Here is a 17,170-nt window from a genome sequence, read left to right as displayed (position 1 = left end):
GTCCTGCCCATCCTTCTCTTCCCAGAGAAGCCATGGAATAATAAAAACAATAGCGGCCAATAATAGCTCTGTAAGAGATAGTGAAATTTAGGCCAGGACTTAAAAACAAATGAACAAACAAACAAATCGCATCAGAAGCTCCCCATGTGAAGAGGGTGGAACCAATAAATCTCAGAATGTGGAAGGAAAATTACACATTGATCCCTCCCTCCCAACTACTGTAGCTGGTATTTACTGTAGCTGTGCACTTCTCTGGAAAAAGTCTGGAGCAGGCAGCTGGCTTAAACACAATTTAAAACAGCTCTTGGGATACACAAGGTGAGAATCCTGGCCCAATGGACTCAATAGTAATCTGCAAGTATTATTATGGAAGGAATAGGCTTTTTCTCTCCTTCATATGGAAGTCTTGTCAGGTAAGTCTGTGATTTATAACTCAAAATGAATGCCCTTGCTTTACACTGAGACGTGAGCTAGCCTGTTTTATTAGGGAGAGATCTAGATCTGAGAACCGATCCAAAAAAAGTATTGTCAAGATCACAGACATGAGATAGGAGCACAGAAGGCCTGAAGGTCCAGCTCCTCAGACTGGCATTTAAACTAAAGAAACACGGTCTTCACTGAGAACTGGGCATGGGAGTACCACAGAAGATCTGAGCTCCAGTATTTTAATTCAATGTTTACAGGCTCTGCTGATCCATGGAGCTGCATTAATTTACCATGGTGAACATGAAATGTATACAACATTCAGAAACTACCTTGGGCCATTCGGTTCAGCAGGATGGTTTCCTTGGCCACCTGCAGCCCGCTTTAATACAGGTTGCAGCCTGCTTTTCCAGCATTAAGTGGTTTGCCATCAAGCTTTAAAATAATAAATAGTAGAGTCATGAAACAGGTTTTGCTTAATGGTTTATGGAACTCAGTGACTTCACTCATTAAAACACATTCTATAACATTACCCTTAAATACTTTTCGCAATGTCACCATTAAAATAAAATAAAAAAATCATCCTGGCAGTACCATCCATTGACAGCACACCCACAGGTGCCATTATTCCCACACTTGTTGGCAGCTTTTTCTGGCACCATTATGCTTTAATGGCTCTGGCAACAAACCCCACCTGGATTTCACTGATAGTGCTCCTTTGGAGCACTCTTCCCAAACACCCTTTGCAGCATTCTTTCTCCTCTGTTGCACCCTAATCATCCCATTTTCTGGCAATAGCCTCACCCTCCCACTGTCAAAACCTGAGCTGGTCTTGGGGAGTTCTCTTCCTGAACTTGTCTAATGCATGTGTGATTCAATGTTAGGATGAATTTTCCAAGAGGATTTCAGGATAGTATCTTAGCTGCTCAGGTTGGATGTTCACTCACATCCCAGCTTTAAATTGCATTTTATTACATCCCAGTAGCACAATGTGACCTAACCAATGGGACAGTAAAGCACAGGTACAAAATTCTATGTAATCTGATCCTTCACCAGAGAGTTTGTTAAACCTTGTGACTCCCAGAAAGCACACACAGCTTTACTCAACATGCCACACGACCTGTCATGGTAACATGCAGAACCAACATTCTGATACTGCCATTACCAAAGTAAAAGAAGCAAAAACCAGAAAAGATAATCTGAAAAATAAGCAATTGTGGGGAAAAAATGGTGACTTTTTGGGGGGAAAAGTGGTGATTTTTTTGGGGGTGGAATTGTTGGTCTTTTTTTTTTTCCCCCCCGAGCTATTTAAAATGACATCTGGTCCACAACAAAAAGGGGCACCTATGAGGTCACCATCAGAAATCAAAAAATGTAGGCAGCAGATCTCCAAATAAAAGGCACCACAAAAGAAAAAACTTGTGGTAATGCCTACTACTTATGCAAACTGCATATTAACACCCAACATGGCAGACATACATTAGCCTTCGAGTGCTCCAGAAGTAACCACAGCCTGGTACAATTTGTAATGGTCATACAACCATCGCCTCAGATGCTTGTCTGAATTCCTGGACTTTACTCTCTGTAGCAACTTGCCTCTCCATCAGTGATACCTGTTTTATTACACACCGCTGCCTGCTACCATGTGCATATTAATTCCACTCCACTAGGTGGAGTCTTCTGTCTTTCCAGACTGCAACCTAATTTCCAAATTTTTTTTTCCAAATTTCCCCATGAATTTTGCGCATTTACTTTACTGTAAGCGCCAGAGTATACCTGTCTTGACAGACATAAAAATGGCAATGAATCAAACGCCTTCCAAAATGATTAAAGAAGTCATGAGTTATCCCATGAGGATCCCAAATCAGCATCTTACAATATGGGATCATGCAGGAATATTGTTGCAGGAATAGAATTCTGTACAACACAACTGTACCCTCACAAACACTACATTCAATAAATAAAACTGAGTATAAAAACATATCCGTTAAATACGTCATCATATCACATATGCCCAAAAAACAACATATAAACAAACCCAAGTTTCAGAACTATTAAATTGTGTTTGTGTATTCTGAAATACTTTTGAGTATCTAGGATGCCTTCCCTTTCCAGGCATCCCAAAATGTGTTAGAGGAAATGAGAGGCAACATTAAAGTATTCACATTTCCATTCACAACCAGTGGAGTTAAATATGGCCACTGTTCAACAGGAACAGCAAAACTGTATGCAGCATTTCTGGCCCAAGATTAAGAAAACAGAGCACTCCCATGAATGTGTTCAGAACATTTAGATAAGAAAATCTGGACACCCTGCATCCAGCTATAATCTTTCTTTTGAGGCTGGGCTCCACCCCAACCCCTGCGCAAAGTACCAGAAAATCCCACGACCAAAACAAAAAGCTCCTTGGTTTCAAAACCCTTCAGGTAGGCAGTCTCTGCTCTCAGACGCTGCGCCAGAGCATTTGCTCGGCAGTATCTGCGAGCAGAGAGCCCCACGCAGGCACGGAGCAGGAACGCGAGCCTCCCCAAGGCTCTGACATCCCCGGGTCAGCCGAGGTAGGGCCTCCTCAGCACCGCTCCTGCTGCTGGCAGATATCACCAGCTATTTAAGGCTACAGACATTTTGCCCCAATCGGCCATGTTTTCTGTAATATTTACTTCTCGTACATATGTCTATAACTATGTATACATCCCACAGAAGGTGAGGTTTAACAGGGTTAGCTTTGTTGGGGAAAAGAAGGTTTGGAGGAAAGGAAACAACTTTCATGTTGAGAAGATTTGAATCTAGTGACTGTCACGGGATGTAAACACTCTTCTGGGGAGGGAGGCTTTTTGTTATGTTTCAGGAGAGCACCGAGTTTTGGATAAAATCTGTATAAATAATTATCCCTCTGTCATTCAACATAAATTTATGCACATGTGTGCACACAGTTATGCTGGGGAATACAAACTATAAAGTAGACATGCCACAGACTTCTAGACAACCTACCACAAGCATGGATCTCACGCAGAATCCATTCTATATTTAAATTTCAGTTTATTGAATTTTAATTATTTCTGATCTGTAGATCACTTTGAAAAAAATCCCCCAAGGTCAAAAGCTTACAAATCCAATTGCAAAACCAAACAGAAGCATCAGCAAGGCCCTTTCCCATGCAGACACCTACCAAAAAAATTAGTTCCTGACTACTAGATTAGATTAAAATTCAACAGCTAAAACCCATTCTAATATTAAAACCAGGTAATTCTCTATGTTGAAATAAAAGAATAAAAGCTCTCATTCTATTCTGCACATTTACTCATGTTATGTACACAGGGCTCCATAGATATAACAGTGAATTATCCCTTCTTCATTTAGATCCTTATTTATAAAATTAACAAACACATATCCTTTTCATTAGGTTATTGTTGGTTTGAAGTTTTTTGTGGTTTTTGGTTTTTTTTGTTTCTTTTTTTTTAATTAAAAAGCAGCAGTGTTATGTTCTCCAGAGATGCTTATGATAGAAAATGTATGCTTTACCAATACTATGCTTTCCAAGACATAGAACTCACTTGGATCAGCAGCTCCACAACAGTGAATATTTTTGTATATGTGCATTCAAATATGACTCAGTTATATCATTTACTATGGAAAAAGTTACTCCAAAATCCCCATTAACTAAAATGTCCTTGATGAGCCTAAACTTAAGGTTTGCAGGTACATCAGGAATGAAACAAGCCAGACTGTTCTGTCATATACTAAACATCCTTTACATTGCTCAAGGTCCTCAGTAGTAAGTAAAGCTGCATTGCTGCAATGGTGAAACAGCCACGTCATTTCAAGATACAATCATCGTTTATTAATAAAAGTATTTTTAAAGTACGAGTTAAATCCTTTTACCAATATAGTGACATTGCGCTATCCAGTATCATTTTTCCAGTTCAAATAGATATGGTCCTAATTGCATAATGCCATTTTATCTACTGAAGATAAAAGTGCCGATAAACAAAAATGCACATTAGGCAGGAGATTTTTCAGAATAGATTTTTTTTTTTTCAAATAACCCACTTGCATTAACAAAAGATTGCAATGGCTTCCAAATTATAGGGTGTTATTTTTAGTGGAAGTAGTTCAATATTCATATTGGAGCAGATGTAGCAGTTTAACAAAACAGCTCTTCAAATCCTGCACAAATTGAAAACAGGAAAACTGATTGCATTTTCTCTTATCACTTTCCTTTTCTGAATTGACACTTTTGGCCTTCTGAAAATTTACACATGGCTTTCATCTCAACAGCACCTGCTGATCAAACAGAAACCTAACATTTTCAGGAAAATGGTATAAAGGACTAGTTTTCTTTTTGCCATCTTAAAGGGCATCGGCAGTCCACTTGATGGCAACAATTGCTGAGTAGATGGCACACAAAATATATTTTATATTTTCATTCCACTTCCTTTTAAAAATCAGTTAAATCCTAACAGCTCTTCTGTATTTGCTCTTTTTCTGCTTTAAATTAATTTCAGTCTCTATCTCTGCATTACCCTGATGGGTTTTATTCTCCAGTCAGCTAGATTTTAAAGATGATGTGAAAGCCTTTGAAATAATAAACACATTGAATGCTCTGTAGACAGGGGTCTTCTTTATATACACATTTATATGCAATCATATAAACTGATATATACAATTATGCATTCATGTGCACATATTGCACAGACATTTCTTTTTATGGTGCTTATACCAAGGAAAGAATGTGCGTGTGCGTGTGTGTATAGATAGATATACATATATGCATGTATGTTTCATTCTGCTGTAGTCTTACTGCATTGAATTCCCCGAGCATTGTCATTTGAACATGTTGAGGGGAGCAAAATTCAAAGGGTATTTATTTATTTCAAAGTTGTTCTTTATTTCCTTTGCAGTCTTCAGACTGGGAGAAGGTCTAGCAGATGCTCTGGAACTTGAGCATCAAGAGTGGGTTGAGATGCTGCCATTGGTGAACATGGCGAGCATGCAATCAGAAATCCTTGGGCTCCTGCAAAAGTTAAAGGTATCAAGTCATGTATAAAAAAATTAAACATAAGTACCTTGTTATCCCGTCTGCTTCTGAGTCTTTAAACTCTGAAGCGCAGCAGCAGGTAACAAGGACCATCTTCCTTTGTACATTATTCTAGGTGTAATTAAAGATACTCCTGAAACCTGCTATGTGTCAGCTTCTTAACTGATAGAGCCCTCACCCCCCTGAAGTACTCTGCTGCCATCCATTACCATTCTGCTTCAGTGATAAGGTAACCTGAAGGCAGAGATGACATACAGTAATATATGTGCCACTCCAGACAGTTGGTTCATGAATTTCAGTGTTTCATCATGCTCACTGAGGCAATCGCAAACCTGAAATGTCAATATGTTCAGTCAATGGAAGTAAAATAATGGGGCTCTATTGTCTTACCCTATCGATCTGCTGCTGTCAACAAGAATACATGCCCCCCTGGCTTTAAACAAATTTTAATTAGGCTTTTAGTTACCAGATCATATCTATATATCTATGTGTGCAAACACTTGACAAAGTGAAACAGCAGTATAAATATTTCAAACTTTTAAATATAAAGGTAATTGTTTAATGTTGCTTTAAGATATGACCACTGATAAAGCCACTTGCTAAAGCAGCGTGCGTGCACACACTGAGCATGCAAGTCATCTTAATCTGCGAGAGAACTTGAAAAGCACCACCGAAAGTCCATCCGAAACAACAAAAAAGAAAGAGCAAAGAGGCCACTTTTCCTAAAGCCCAGTGTCATCCTCTGGGGGGATTTTGGAAGTTAAGGAGCCTTCACTGAAACCATCCCAGGAGTGAGCGGTGGGTGCCCGGGCGTGACAGGCCGGGGCTGTCACATCCCCTCGGCCCCACTGCCACCCCAACCCGGGGCTCCTCCACCCCGTCCCGCCAGACAGCCGGACATGGCACTCTCTGCTCCCCTGGGCAGAGTTTCACGTGGGGTCCCTTAGTCACCACCTTTGTTCTGCGGCCACCTCCTCCCTCCCCACGGCCACCCCCGGCAGCCGAGCCCCTCTCCGCTCCCCTCGGCGCTGCCCGGGGGCGGGGGGAAGCAGCATAACAAAAGGCAGATCCTGTCTCCCCGCCGGCTAATCTCTGCCCGTAAATCCCCCGCCCGCTCCGGGGGGACATAAGTGGTTACATCTTCACTTCTCCCCGCGCCTATGGACTTGTGCAGCGCCGAGGGAGCCGGGCCGGGCCGGGCCGGGCCGAGTGAGGCGCGGGGGTCTCCCCCCGCCCGCCTCTCCGCCTCTCCCGCCCGCGGGTGGAGATTTTACCTTCCGGCGGCGGGAGGGACGAGGAGGCGCCGGCGCGGCCCGGGCTTTGTGCGCCTCACGCGCCTCGCAGCTTATCTGCGGCGCAAGGACGGAGCATCGCGGCTCCGCGGCCCCGCCGGCGCGGGGGGAGCGGCGTGCATCGGGGCGATTACGGTATCAGCGCGGCCCAGATGGCGGCCGGAGGGATGTGCGAGGCAGCGGGGCCGGGAGCGGGGCTGGGACCGGCCCGGGGTCCCCGGGGAGGCCGCGCCCGGCACGCGGAGAGGCGCCACCTCCGCGCCGCCCACCGGGGGAGAAGGCGGCGGTGCCCAGGTCTGCGTGTGCCTGCCCTCCGGCCGGCATCCGCTCGGCTCCGGCCCTGGAAGTTGCCCAACACCTCTCCGGGATAAGGACCCTGCCAGGGGTCGCGCAGCGCAGGCTCCCCAAGGCTCCTCTGCCGGAGGTCGCCGCCATCCCCACCAAGGCGATCGTCGCTATGACTGCCTCTAGCCCGCCTCTCTTCTCACAGACCATCCCTACTCCTGCAGCCCGGCTCCCCCATCACAGACCATACTTACATCCCGCAGTGAGCGCGGCGGCCGCTGGCCCAGTGCAGTCTCAGACTGTACCACCGCTCCCAGGTTGGCTAAGTCCCTACCTAACCCAGCCTGCTCATTGTCACCATTGGCATAAGAGCCTGAACACAGCACTGCTGCTACAAAGTGGTGGCATCATTCACCAGAGGATGAGCCGTAAGGAGAAGTAGGTCCCTACACTTCAGAATCAGGTTCTGTGAAAACTGTGAGGCTGTTTTGTCGGGATTCATCAAAGAGCACAGGGTTAGCACGAGATATGGAAAGGGGAGAGAGCAAAGCAGCCCGGCCTGCCTACCCATGAGCACAGCCAGCCAGCAGAATAGCCATGCCAGCACCAGGCACTCTATGCGCTCGGGTTTTAAAGTTTCTAAAATGTTTCTCCCTGGGAATCAACACTTATTTGTTAGGACACGCATTTCCATTGCGCGTCGGCAGAGGAGCATCACGACGGAGGGAAGAGGACAATGACAGCACGCTGAAGTGAGACTGGCATTGTTCAGTGCAAAACTCCTTCCAAAATCACTCGTCCAAGATAGCAGTTTATTCCACAAGAAAAGGAATAAAAGGAATTTGACACATAACACAAAGTGAAAACCAGAACCTAGATGGGGGAAGGGCATGTGTGTGAAAATCGTGTCACCGCAATGAATGTCAGATAAAAAGGGGTCTGTCACAAATCCTCCACTAATCCAATAATGTGAAAACCTCTTGGTATCACTGAGACATAGCACAAGGTATTTTTTTAACTTATTTTTTCATAAACCACTCTATCTATATATTTAGCCTTGGAAAGACAGCAATTGGCCAAATGTTCCTATTGCAAAACCAGGACCTTGATTTTTCAATGAAGGCAAACTGATTTTCACATATCAAATTTACTATGCATTCCTCAGCCAGTATTTTTACCCTGAAGAAGGGCCACTTCTCCCTCAACTTCCTCCAGTTGTCAGTTGTGTGACAACCATATTTAGAGGTAATCAGACAGGTCATATTACAAAAGTTAGTCAACTTGTTTGAAACCTTAGCTCCTAAACTTATGGGTATGCTCTACACATTTCTAAAGAACAGTGACTTACTAATTAATTCAACCTGCAAGGTAATACAGAGATTTCTTTCTGCATGTGTTATTTCAAACTATTACACAAAATTTAAGGATTGCTCTTTTTTGGTATTTCTGTTGCAGTGCTTCTCCTTGAAATACATATCATGCCATGAACTAATTTAGGATCTGCTAGATTCTCATCTTGCAGGGCCACCATGTACATCTTATGTCTATGTTGACCATACTTTAATAACTCAGATCACAAAGCTCTAAAGAAAAACTAATCCAGGATCATTCTGAATGTAAGCAGTTTGCTGTGAAAACACACTTCAAAATAACACAATGTGTATTAATAAAATAAATACAATCAGAATACAAATGTGTAACAGAAGTGGCGTTCAATAAGCACAGCTGTCTTAAAGTCCAAGCTGCAGGCTAGAAATCTTAATTTCAACTGACTCCCTTGTAATAATGGGTTACCTTCCTCTAAAGCGGAAAGTCCATCTGCCCCAGGCAGATAAGTTTTGAAGCATTAAAACAGATAAAAATCTAACATTTTCTTTCTTGCATTGAATATGTGAATTCTAGTGTGCTATAATGTGAGAATTCCAACATATGACTATTATGGCATAATATCTCATAGCTTAGCTTGTCATTATCTCACTTGTAATTCTTATGTTAATTATGTTCATAATTACTCTAAACAGATGTGGTAGAAATTCATGTGACCTTTTACTTCAGAATGCATTTCTCACTCTTTCCACTTTATTTTAATAATATAGTTTAAACCAGAGGAAAGTATTTCTGACACACTCTGCATGTATGTGTGTACATTTTTAACATGAAACCATTTCTAACTCATATTTCAGGCAAAGGACCACCTACATGCCAGTACATTGACATGAAAGTGATGATAACTGAAAAGTCTACCCTGAAACATACCCCTAAATAACTGTGCCTACAGTGAACCTTTTTGATTAAGCATAGCTAGAGCCATCACTGAAGCCTAGGACTTAAATGGAGCACTGCATTTTTATTCAGGACCTTTGTTAATGCAGCAGTATCCTGCTTTACAACTACAAATACCTAACAGCCATACAGCAATTTATTTTACTCACAGACAAACCATCACCGTCTGTACACAAAGCACATTTACAATAAAATCACTATGGATTTCATTAAGAGAAAGGCTACTCGAATTTCATTTCTTTGGACCTAATCTATAATTAGTGTGGACAGACAGGTGCAAACCCTTCTTCTCTACAGATGGCTTCTGGAAACGGTGCAAAATAGCTCCTTCTGTTTAAACAACACACAGATAACCTGCTCTGCTCTTATCACTTACAATTACCTCCATTATACTGAACTAATGTTTACTTTAATAAAATGTCCACTGTTGTCTAAATGTTATTTGGAAACTTTCATATAGATGGCAGAAAAAAAACAATGAAGATGGAAGTCAATGTCTTGCAGATGAAAATTTGGAGGGGAGGAAATAAAAAAGCTTTTAAAGAACAGGATATTTTGACTTTGATTTTATGTCTGCTGTTCTTTTTTCTTTATCCACAAAACCACAGTCTGCTACTTCCTGGTGTATTTGTGCTACCGTATATTAAACTAATAAAGTTTATTGTAAGAACAGGATTACTGCATTTTAAAAGCAGTTCTTTTAAAAGGAACATCTATGTGGAAAACCAAGACCCACTGCCTTAAAAGTTCAGTTTTTAAACTAACTGTTTTAGATCTCTGGTGTGGAACAACATGAAGACAGTGTAACCTGGAAGTCAATGTTTTAAGGAATTACACTCTCATTACTTATACTGAATTCAGTGTCAGTTTCAACTTTTTAAATGTTATAAGTTGTTTTTAAAGGCTGTATGAAAAAGAGCAAGCTGCTACTAAGTACATGGATCAAGGTTTTTTAATGTATTCAGATTAAAATAATTGTCTTTTCACTTTTTTTTAGCCAAGCCACGAGAAATAGCCCCTTCAGAACACCAAATTCATATTTCAGCTATTAAGTCTTCTTGATATCTGCATGACAACTTAAGTTTCTACAGAACAAAGAACAAGACCCTCTCCTCCACCCCCCCAATCTAAAAAGTCTGAAGCTCCTGCAATAGCAACATACTGATATCCTCATTCAATTAGTTAAAGATTTAACAGTAATGGACTGTGGCAAGTGGATTTGAAAGTTGAAAATGACAATTGCACACCCTTTCTCCCATCACCCTCAATGCAAACACTGGAGATGCCTCTTTCAGCCAAAGCGTCTGGCAATGAGGAGTTTGCAGTCTCCACAGTACCTCAGAGAGGCGAGCTTCGCATTCAACGCCTGTCGTCCGAAGTTCGTTTCAGAGAAGTGAGAAACAGGATTTGACAGGGAAGAATGTCCTGAACTGGCTATCCACTGACCAGCACTCCAGGTGGAGCTATTTTTCTCCCTCATTATTCCAAAAACAGTACTCCCGGTATAAAACTCCATGTGCACAGAGGCATACATAGTGTTAAGCATACACAGATGAGAGATACTGTGTGATGTTTTACTGGTCCATTATTTAGGCACGAAACAAGTTAATGTTTAGGTGGTCAAAAATGGTAGAAGGCAGTGTTTTACTTAAAAAGATTTTGGAAACTTTTAAAAAGCTCAAAGCCTTTGAAGAAAAACAACTTGTGCAGCAGTTGCCAGGAAGCAGTGACCTAACACTGCTGTCTGCATTCCATTACAAACAGAATGGTTCTTGTCTCCCTACAGCATGCTCATGGCTCAAGAACCCAGCCACTCACTCTTCTGCAGCACAGGACAGAAAGAAGTCCTGCTATCATCTCTTGTACCCCTCGCCTGGCTCCAGCTTGCCAGAGGCACGAATGGATTTAAGGAGTCTGTTGGATTTTTGGTGGAGTTTTGTGTTTTCTTGCACTGGTGCACGGTTGAGCTTCCCATAATAGCGAAGGAAAATGATACATTATTTGAAAATAGTAGCAATTATACTGAAGGTTCAGATATGAAGAAGCTGACCTTAAGAAAGCTGCCTATTATCAAACATAGTTATTTTAAGTTCCTAATTAAAAACCTTCACAGCAAATCTGCAGTGCATCTCACACCTAACAAAGCCTTTGCCAACTTCGTATTTTCACAGACTGTACAATTATGAATGAGCCATACTCATGTCTTTTCCTATTATCTTCCTATTGATGGGGAGCCACAGAAACACCTAGTGTTAAAACCAGAAGGCATAAACAAGATGGAGTAACTTTTTTACCATTCGGCCGAACTGAAGGAAATTCCCTGATCATTTTGGATTTCCTAAGGAAATCAGCCCAGAATAAACTGAATGAGGTTTTCAGACTTCCCATGGAAAGGTCAAGCATCAGCTTTAACAACCATCAGAAACCAGTTGCAATCCTCTTGGCTGTCCAGATTCACTAAGCCGTTAACAGAAAAGCTGAACAGAAAACCTGGACGATAGAATTCAACTCTAAAACCGTCTTTCACATCTTGCCTTAAACTGCAGTTAACAAAGTTGCTTATTTATACTTTCTATTGCATCTGTCAGGATGCAGAAATTGAGACGGAAATGTAAGGTTTCAAGGGTATAGTTAAAGAAATTATTCTCGCTCTTAGCCCTAACATATTGTGTTTACAAATACAATAATTATGTTTCTAGTTACATGTCAATGGAAAATATTTTCTAAGTCCTTCAAAAAGCATGCAAGCATTACTGTAAGTAGGAAATAAGTCAAAACAGATTAGTAGACCAAAAATGGGGAGGGGAAAAAAAAATCCTGCTTTGGTCAGCAACTCAGACCACCATCAGGGGATAAATCAATTTGCAGCAGCTGTGGACAGCCATTTATGTCTGGGGCCTGAACAGATTAATTAGGAGAAGCGATGTTAAAAGTTAAAGGGGTCAGCGTTACATTAAGCGCAAGAGTACTTGCTGGAGCAAACGCTTGGCTGTACATACCAAGGCTCACAAGACATTCTTGTAGTTAGCCAAGGCTACGCCAATAGCCGGGCGTTTGGGACTTGCTGCTTTCACAGAGACCGCACGGCAGCTCCCGCAGCCTGATTTTAAGAGGCATATACCCGTTCTTGCCCAGCCTTCGCCGTGCTGTGCCCTCACCGCGTTCAGCATTGCCCTCGCAGGCGGGCGCGCAGCCGTGCACTGCGCACCTTGGGGCCGCGCTGGCAATGGAAGGCAGGCGCTTCCCTCCCGGCTGCGACTGTCTGTGGAAAACTTAGGCAGCTCTTTCGGGCAGACTTTGCTGCCGCGGACTCAGCAGATCGCAGCTCGCTCCCGAGCTATCTGCGGGGCGGGAGCTGCCGGCTCCCGGGCGTCACGGCCGGGCGGCTGGGAGAGACGGCTGCGAGTGCCGTGATTTAGGGCACGGCAGAGGTTAGGAGGGCGTGACGGGCAGAGCCTACTGCGGATCGGAAGATGCAGGGCTGCTCGCCCAGAAAAACCCGAGCGGCTTCGAGGCGTCTGTTCCCCACAGCGGCGATGCCGGAGAGCCACCGGCTGCGGTCGGGCAGGGCGGTCCCGCCGCGCCCGGCTCCGCAACCTGGGGGGCAGGAGGGGGAGGCTGCTTCGGCCCCCCATACCCTCGCCCTCCTTCCTTTAAACTTATCAGTGAACTGAAGGAAAGTAACATTTTAGCTCCTCGCTGGAGCATGAACGATTTAAGAGGTGCGACCGAGTAGTTACTTTCGGTTTCTCTCTAGCATCTAAGGGAGCAGAGTATAGGAAGGACAGCTAGTTCGCTATAAATTAACTCTGAAACGGAATCACGGGGCGCTCCTGCTAGGGTGGCAAATCCTTCCCTGCACTAAACCAAATTTCTCAACTTTGGCACTAACAAAAGGACTCAAACTCAGCAAAAGTCAAAGGCTTGTCTAAATGGCCGGGAATGTGGTTTTCATCCTTCCAACAATCTCCCTTATCAACGGTCTGTTGCGAATTTATGGAATCGAACCCTTCAGCACAGCCAGACGAGATGACACAGTTACACTGTACGGCAGTTTTGGAAATGCAATCCCTAATGTTACCCTGTCGTTTTAGGAAACGAGCTACTTGCAAGACCGCGGTGCAGCTAAAGGCGACGTGCGCCGCCTAAAATATTTCTTTCAAAATAGTCCGAAAAGATGTTGCCAGTGCTGCACAAACCTATGATGGCAGTGAAACAAACAAGAGAAACAAAACAATCCCATCAGTAATATTTCAGCCATTCCAACTCACATTGGCCAGCGCCAGAGCCTGGAGAGAGGGGAGGCAGGAAAGAAAAAGGCAAGTCCTGAATCCACACAGAAATCTGACGCTTTGTTATAATATATGCCTGGGAGGGTTATTTTCTGAAAAACTGGGTTATATGGTTTCTGAGCTCTTGAGCAGTATCCGGGGTGCTAGTTTGTAAGCCGGGGACAGAGCGTGTAAGGCTGCATGCAGCGCTAACCTGGCCCGGGCACAGCAGCAGCCCCGGTCCGCCTGGGTTAGTTACAGCCATGGGAGCCCCTCAGAGCCTGAGGAGCCCTGCGGGAGAGGAGAAAGGGAAAGAAAAGGGGTTCGGGCTCCCCCCGCCCCGGCGCGCCCTGCCCAGCCCTGCCCGCGCCCGTACTCACACTGCAGAGGACCGGAGATGCCCACCATTCGCCACGGGCTGCGAGCTGCAAATAAAAGTTCCCGTCCTGCTCGGGGGAGAGACGGCAGCCCAGGCTGCTGGAGGGGCGAGGGGGTGGGAAAGGGGAGAGCAGCGCCGCGCGGCTTCCCTTCCCAGTCCAGATGATCCACGTCCACAAAAGTCAAAACGAGCTGAGGAGAAACTCCAGCTGCTCTTCCCCCCCCCACCCCCCCCCAAACCTCTCTCGCTCTTTTTTTTTTTCTTTCTTTCTTTTTTTTTTTTTTTTTTAAAGGAGGATCAGCTCGAGAGAGACTACTGGTTCCACGGGAAAGGACAAGAACCAAAAATAAAGCAAAGTCTCCAAGTCGAGATAGTTAATGCCCAGGTCCTTCTCCTTTCTGCTGTTGCTGCCGCCGCCTCAGACAAACGATGTGGAGCGCAGGAAGCGGCCGCCGTCAGTGGTGGGGTCTCTGCCTGCCCCCGAGCAGCCGACGCATAGCTGAGCCCACGGCGAACCCGAGGCGAGCCGGGGGTGCGGTGCCGGGGGTGCGGTGCCGGGGGTGCGGTGCCGCGCGCTGCCGAGCCGAGCCCGCCGCCCGCCCGAGGCTGCGCCGCCGCCGCTCCGCTGCGCCCGGCTCCCGCTAGCAGGCAGCGCGCGAGGCAGGCAGCATACTGCCGGCAGCCGGGCCGGCCCCGCTACCCAGGTGCAGGGGGGGAGGGCTTAAAGCAGTGGGAGGTGATAGAGGTAGGAGACATCTGTGTCGTGAAGAGGTTAGTGGGGGTCAAGTATATGTTAACAATAGGCGAGCGTGGTCCCTCTCGGGCAGCCTGCCTACTCTTTCTTTCGCTCGCTCGCTTTTACTGGGTGGACATCTAACTTGCTCCCTAATGATGCCTCCCCGGCTTTAAGAGTCCAGACTGCCCTGCAGTAACCCAAGACAAACACTTTCTCTAGCCATCTGGAGAGCTCCTGGCTGCTCTGCCTGTGTCTCATCACTGTGTGAAGAGACAGCAGTGCTAGAAATCAAGCCACTCTCAGATCTACTCTCTAATCCCCTTCTGTTAGCTGATTTCCAGTCAGACTGTTTGCTTTTGCATTAGATAATAGCCTTAGAGAAAACAATTATCATTTTCTTTTTCCCTTTGTTTTTTCTTCTTTCTAAAGTACAGTATCGAGGAAGGCCTCCCTCTCTTATTTTAAAAGAAATTTATAGTCTTTCATGGCTTGAAGAACCCAGATGCAATTTCACACTTTCCTGGAAGGGGATTCTGGATTCTTCTGAAAACAGCGACATGATCACAACTGCAGTGAAAATTAATTACTATCATCTACAATTAATAGAAGCATGCCACCGTTTGACTTCGTGTTTCATTACATAATCATTTCAGTAGGCATCCATATATTTTCCGATTCATCAGTTATTCCCTTCTACGTGTTGCAGAGAATATTATTGTCACTCACACAATCTACAGCAAACTGGTATCTCTGCTATCATGTTGTCACTATACAAAGAAGGCGTCTCCACAAAAAAAAAAAAAAAATAAAAAAAAAAAAAAAACAAAACAAAACAAAAAAAACCTTCTTACATTTGGTTCAGAGTAAAAAAGTGCATGTTTTTTTTCAGATTACAGATAATGGATTGGAACTGTCAGAAATGCTGGGACGTTTAGCTTCATTTTTTTTCCAATGTCAGATGTTAAGTAAAAGAGTGAGTGTGGAATAGAACTTCTAATCAAGCTGCCTTCTTTATTCCTGTACATACACGTACACACACACACGCACACACACACATACACTATAGACCTGATCTTGCAAATTTACAAATACTTAATTTTAAACACATAAATAGACCTATTGAATGCAAAGTAGCATTCTGTGTGTTTATTACAAAGGCATACGCATTTTCAAAAGGTGGGAAGAATTTTTATGTATATTTATATGCATATTTATAACAGTATTTACCTCTGTTGCTGGCTTTGACATTTTTGGTTGATTTTGAAAATATGTTTTAAATATATTTTATTATGTGGATAAAACTAACTTTTCTGCAGACATTTCAGGATATGGAGCTTTAATGAACTGGTCAGTATCTTGTAATACGAGGTCGAATTTACATTGGAGTAAATTCAGCTCCACAGATCATAAATCAGGACATGTTTTGGTCTACTGTGATTTCAATTTACAAAGATGGTGGGCAGCCACAAGTCTGGCATTGATTTCTAATTTTAAAACTATCTGTTTTGCAGAGGTCTATTTCAAGGCCAAAATTATGGGAGAATCTTTTAAAAAGTATCTTCAAATATTTAAAAATAATCAAAGGATAGCAAATTTTGCAAGGGTTCTTTTGTCTTCAGCAGATTTAGAAACTTTAGTTTGAAAATCTTTGTGATACTTTCATTTCAATTGTTCTATGTGTAAGGTGAAGAATAAAGAAGAGGTTTTCCAGTGGTCTCGGACCATTCTCTCTGACTAAACACTGACTTCTAATTCTCAGTTTACAGCTTTAAAAAAACCCTACAATGCCACTTCTTCAGTGTGTACATTCACTCCAGAAGATCAATCAACTTTCTAAGCATTAGTGTTCCAGTTAGAGGAAGAGCATCAGCTTAGATTTAGAAACTCTAGAAAATCAAATCTGTACTATTAGTGATTTAGTATCCATGAAGTTTAAGGATTTCTGTGGTCTCATTTCATAACAAGAAGAATACAGAAATCACCTATTAAACTCCCAGCCCTGGCTCATCTTGTATGACATTTTCCACTGTTCCCAGTAAGTACAAAACCTTCTCAGATAATGGAGTGTAGTAGAGAGCGTTAAATGCCAACCAGTTCATGGTAACTATATTTTCCTTAGACATGCTAGGAGAATTGACATGATTTCTAAATAATAAAAGATTGTAACCATCAAGTCTTATCATTATATTGCAGAGCTGATGATTGAAGCCAGACTTATTGCAAACCTCTCTTATCCATACCTTTTTCTTTTCTCTATTTATTTCCCGGAGAAAGTAGAGGTGTTTTTGTGTGGAAAAGGAAAAATAAACACGTTCTTCGGAAGACGAATTCGTGTTTCAGAAAGGAAAAAAAAAATGCAGCCTCACAGTAGACCTCACAAATACTTGGTAACTTTACACCCTGCAGATTTTTCCTGCAGACTGTAGATGCCATGTCTGATTTGACATATGAAGGATTTACACT

The 17,170-nt window shown here is 43.4% G+C and overlaps 1 protein-coding gene across 3 annotated transcripts in view; it reads right to left on the bottom strand.

The window, feature by feature from the left end:
• Nucleotides 1–14,650, bottom strand: part of RUNX1T1 (RUNX1 partner transcriptional co-repressor 1) — a 114,669-nt gene extending 100,019 nt beyond the window's left edge. For 2 of the 3 annotated variants that reach the window (XM_066178918.1, XM_066178929.1), the window contains exon 1: nt 13,973–14,647. Coding sequence is in view for 1 of the 3 variants with exons in the window: in XM_066178929.1 (XP_066035026.1) it covers nt 13,973–14,000 (28 nt within the window). In the remaining 2 variants the exon portion in view is untranslated. Of the gene's footprint in view, nt 1–13,972 lie in introns of all 3 variants that reach the window. The other variant, XM_066178947.1, reaches the window with a different exon arrangement.
• Between the last annotated feature and the right edge of the window lie 2,520 nt (nt 14,651–17,170).

Source organism: Chamaea fasciata, unplaced genomic scaffold (genome assembly GCF_029207755.1).
Source record: "Chamaea fasciata isolate MVZ Bird 193981 ecotype frontalis unplaced genomic scaffold, bChaFas1.0.hap1 SCAF_1, whole genome shotgun sequence".
NCBI lineage: Eukaryota > Metazoa > Chordata > Aves > Passeriformes > Sylviidae > Chamaea > Chamaea fasciata.
This window is presented reverse-complemented; position numbering and strand designations above follow the sequence as displayed.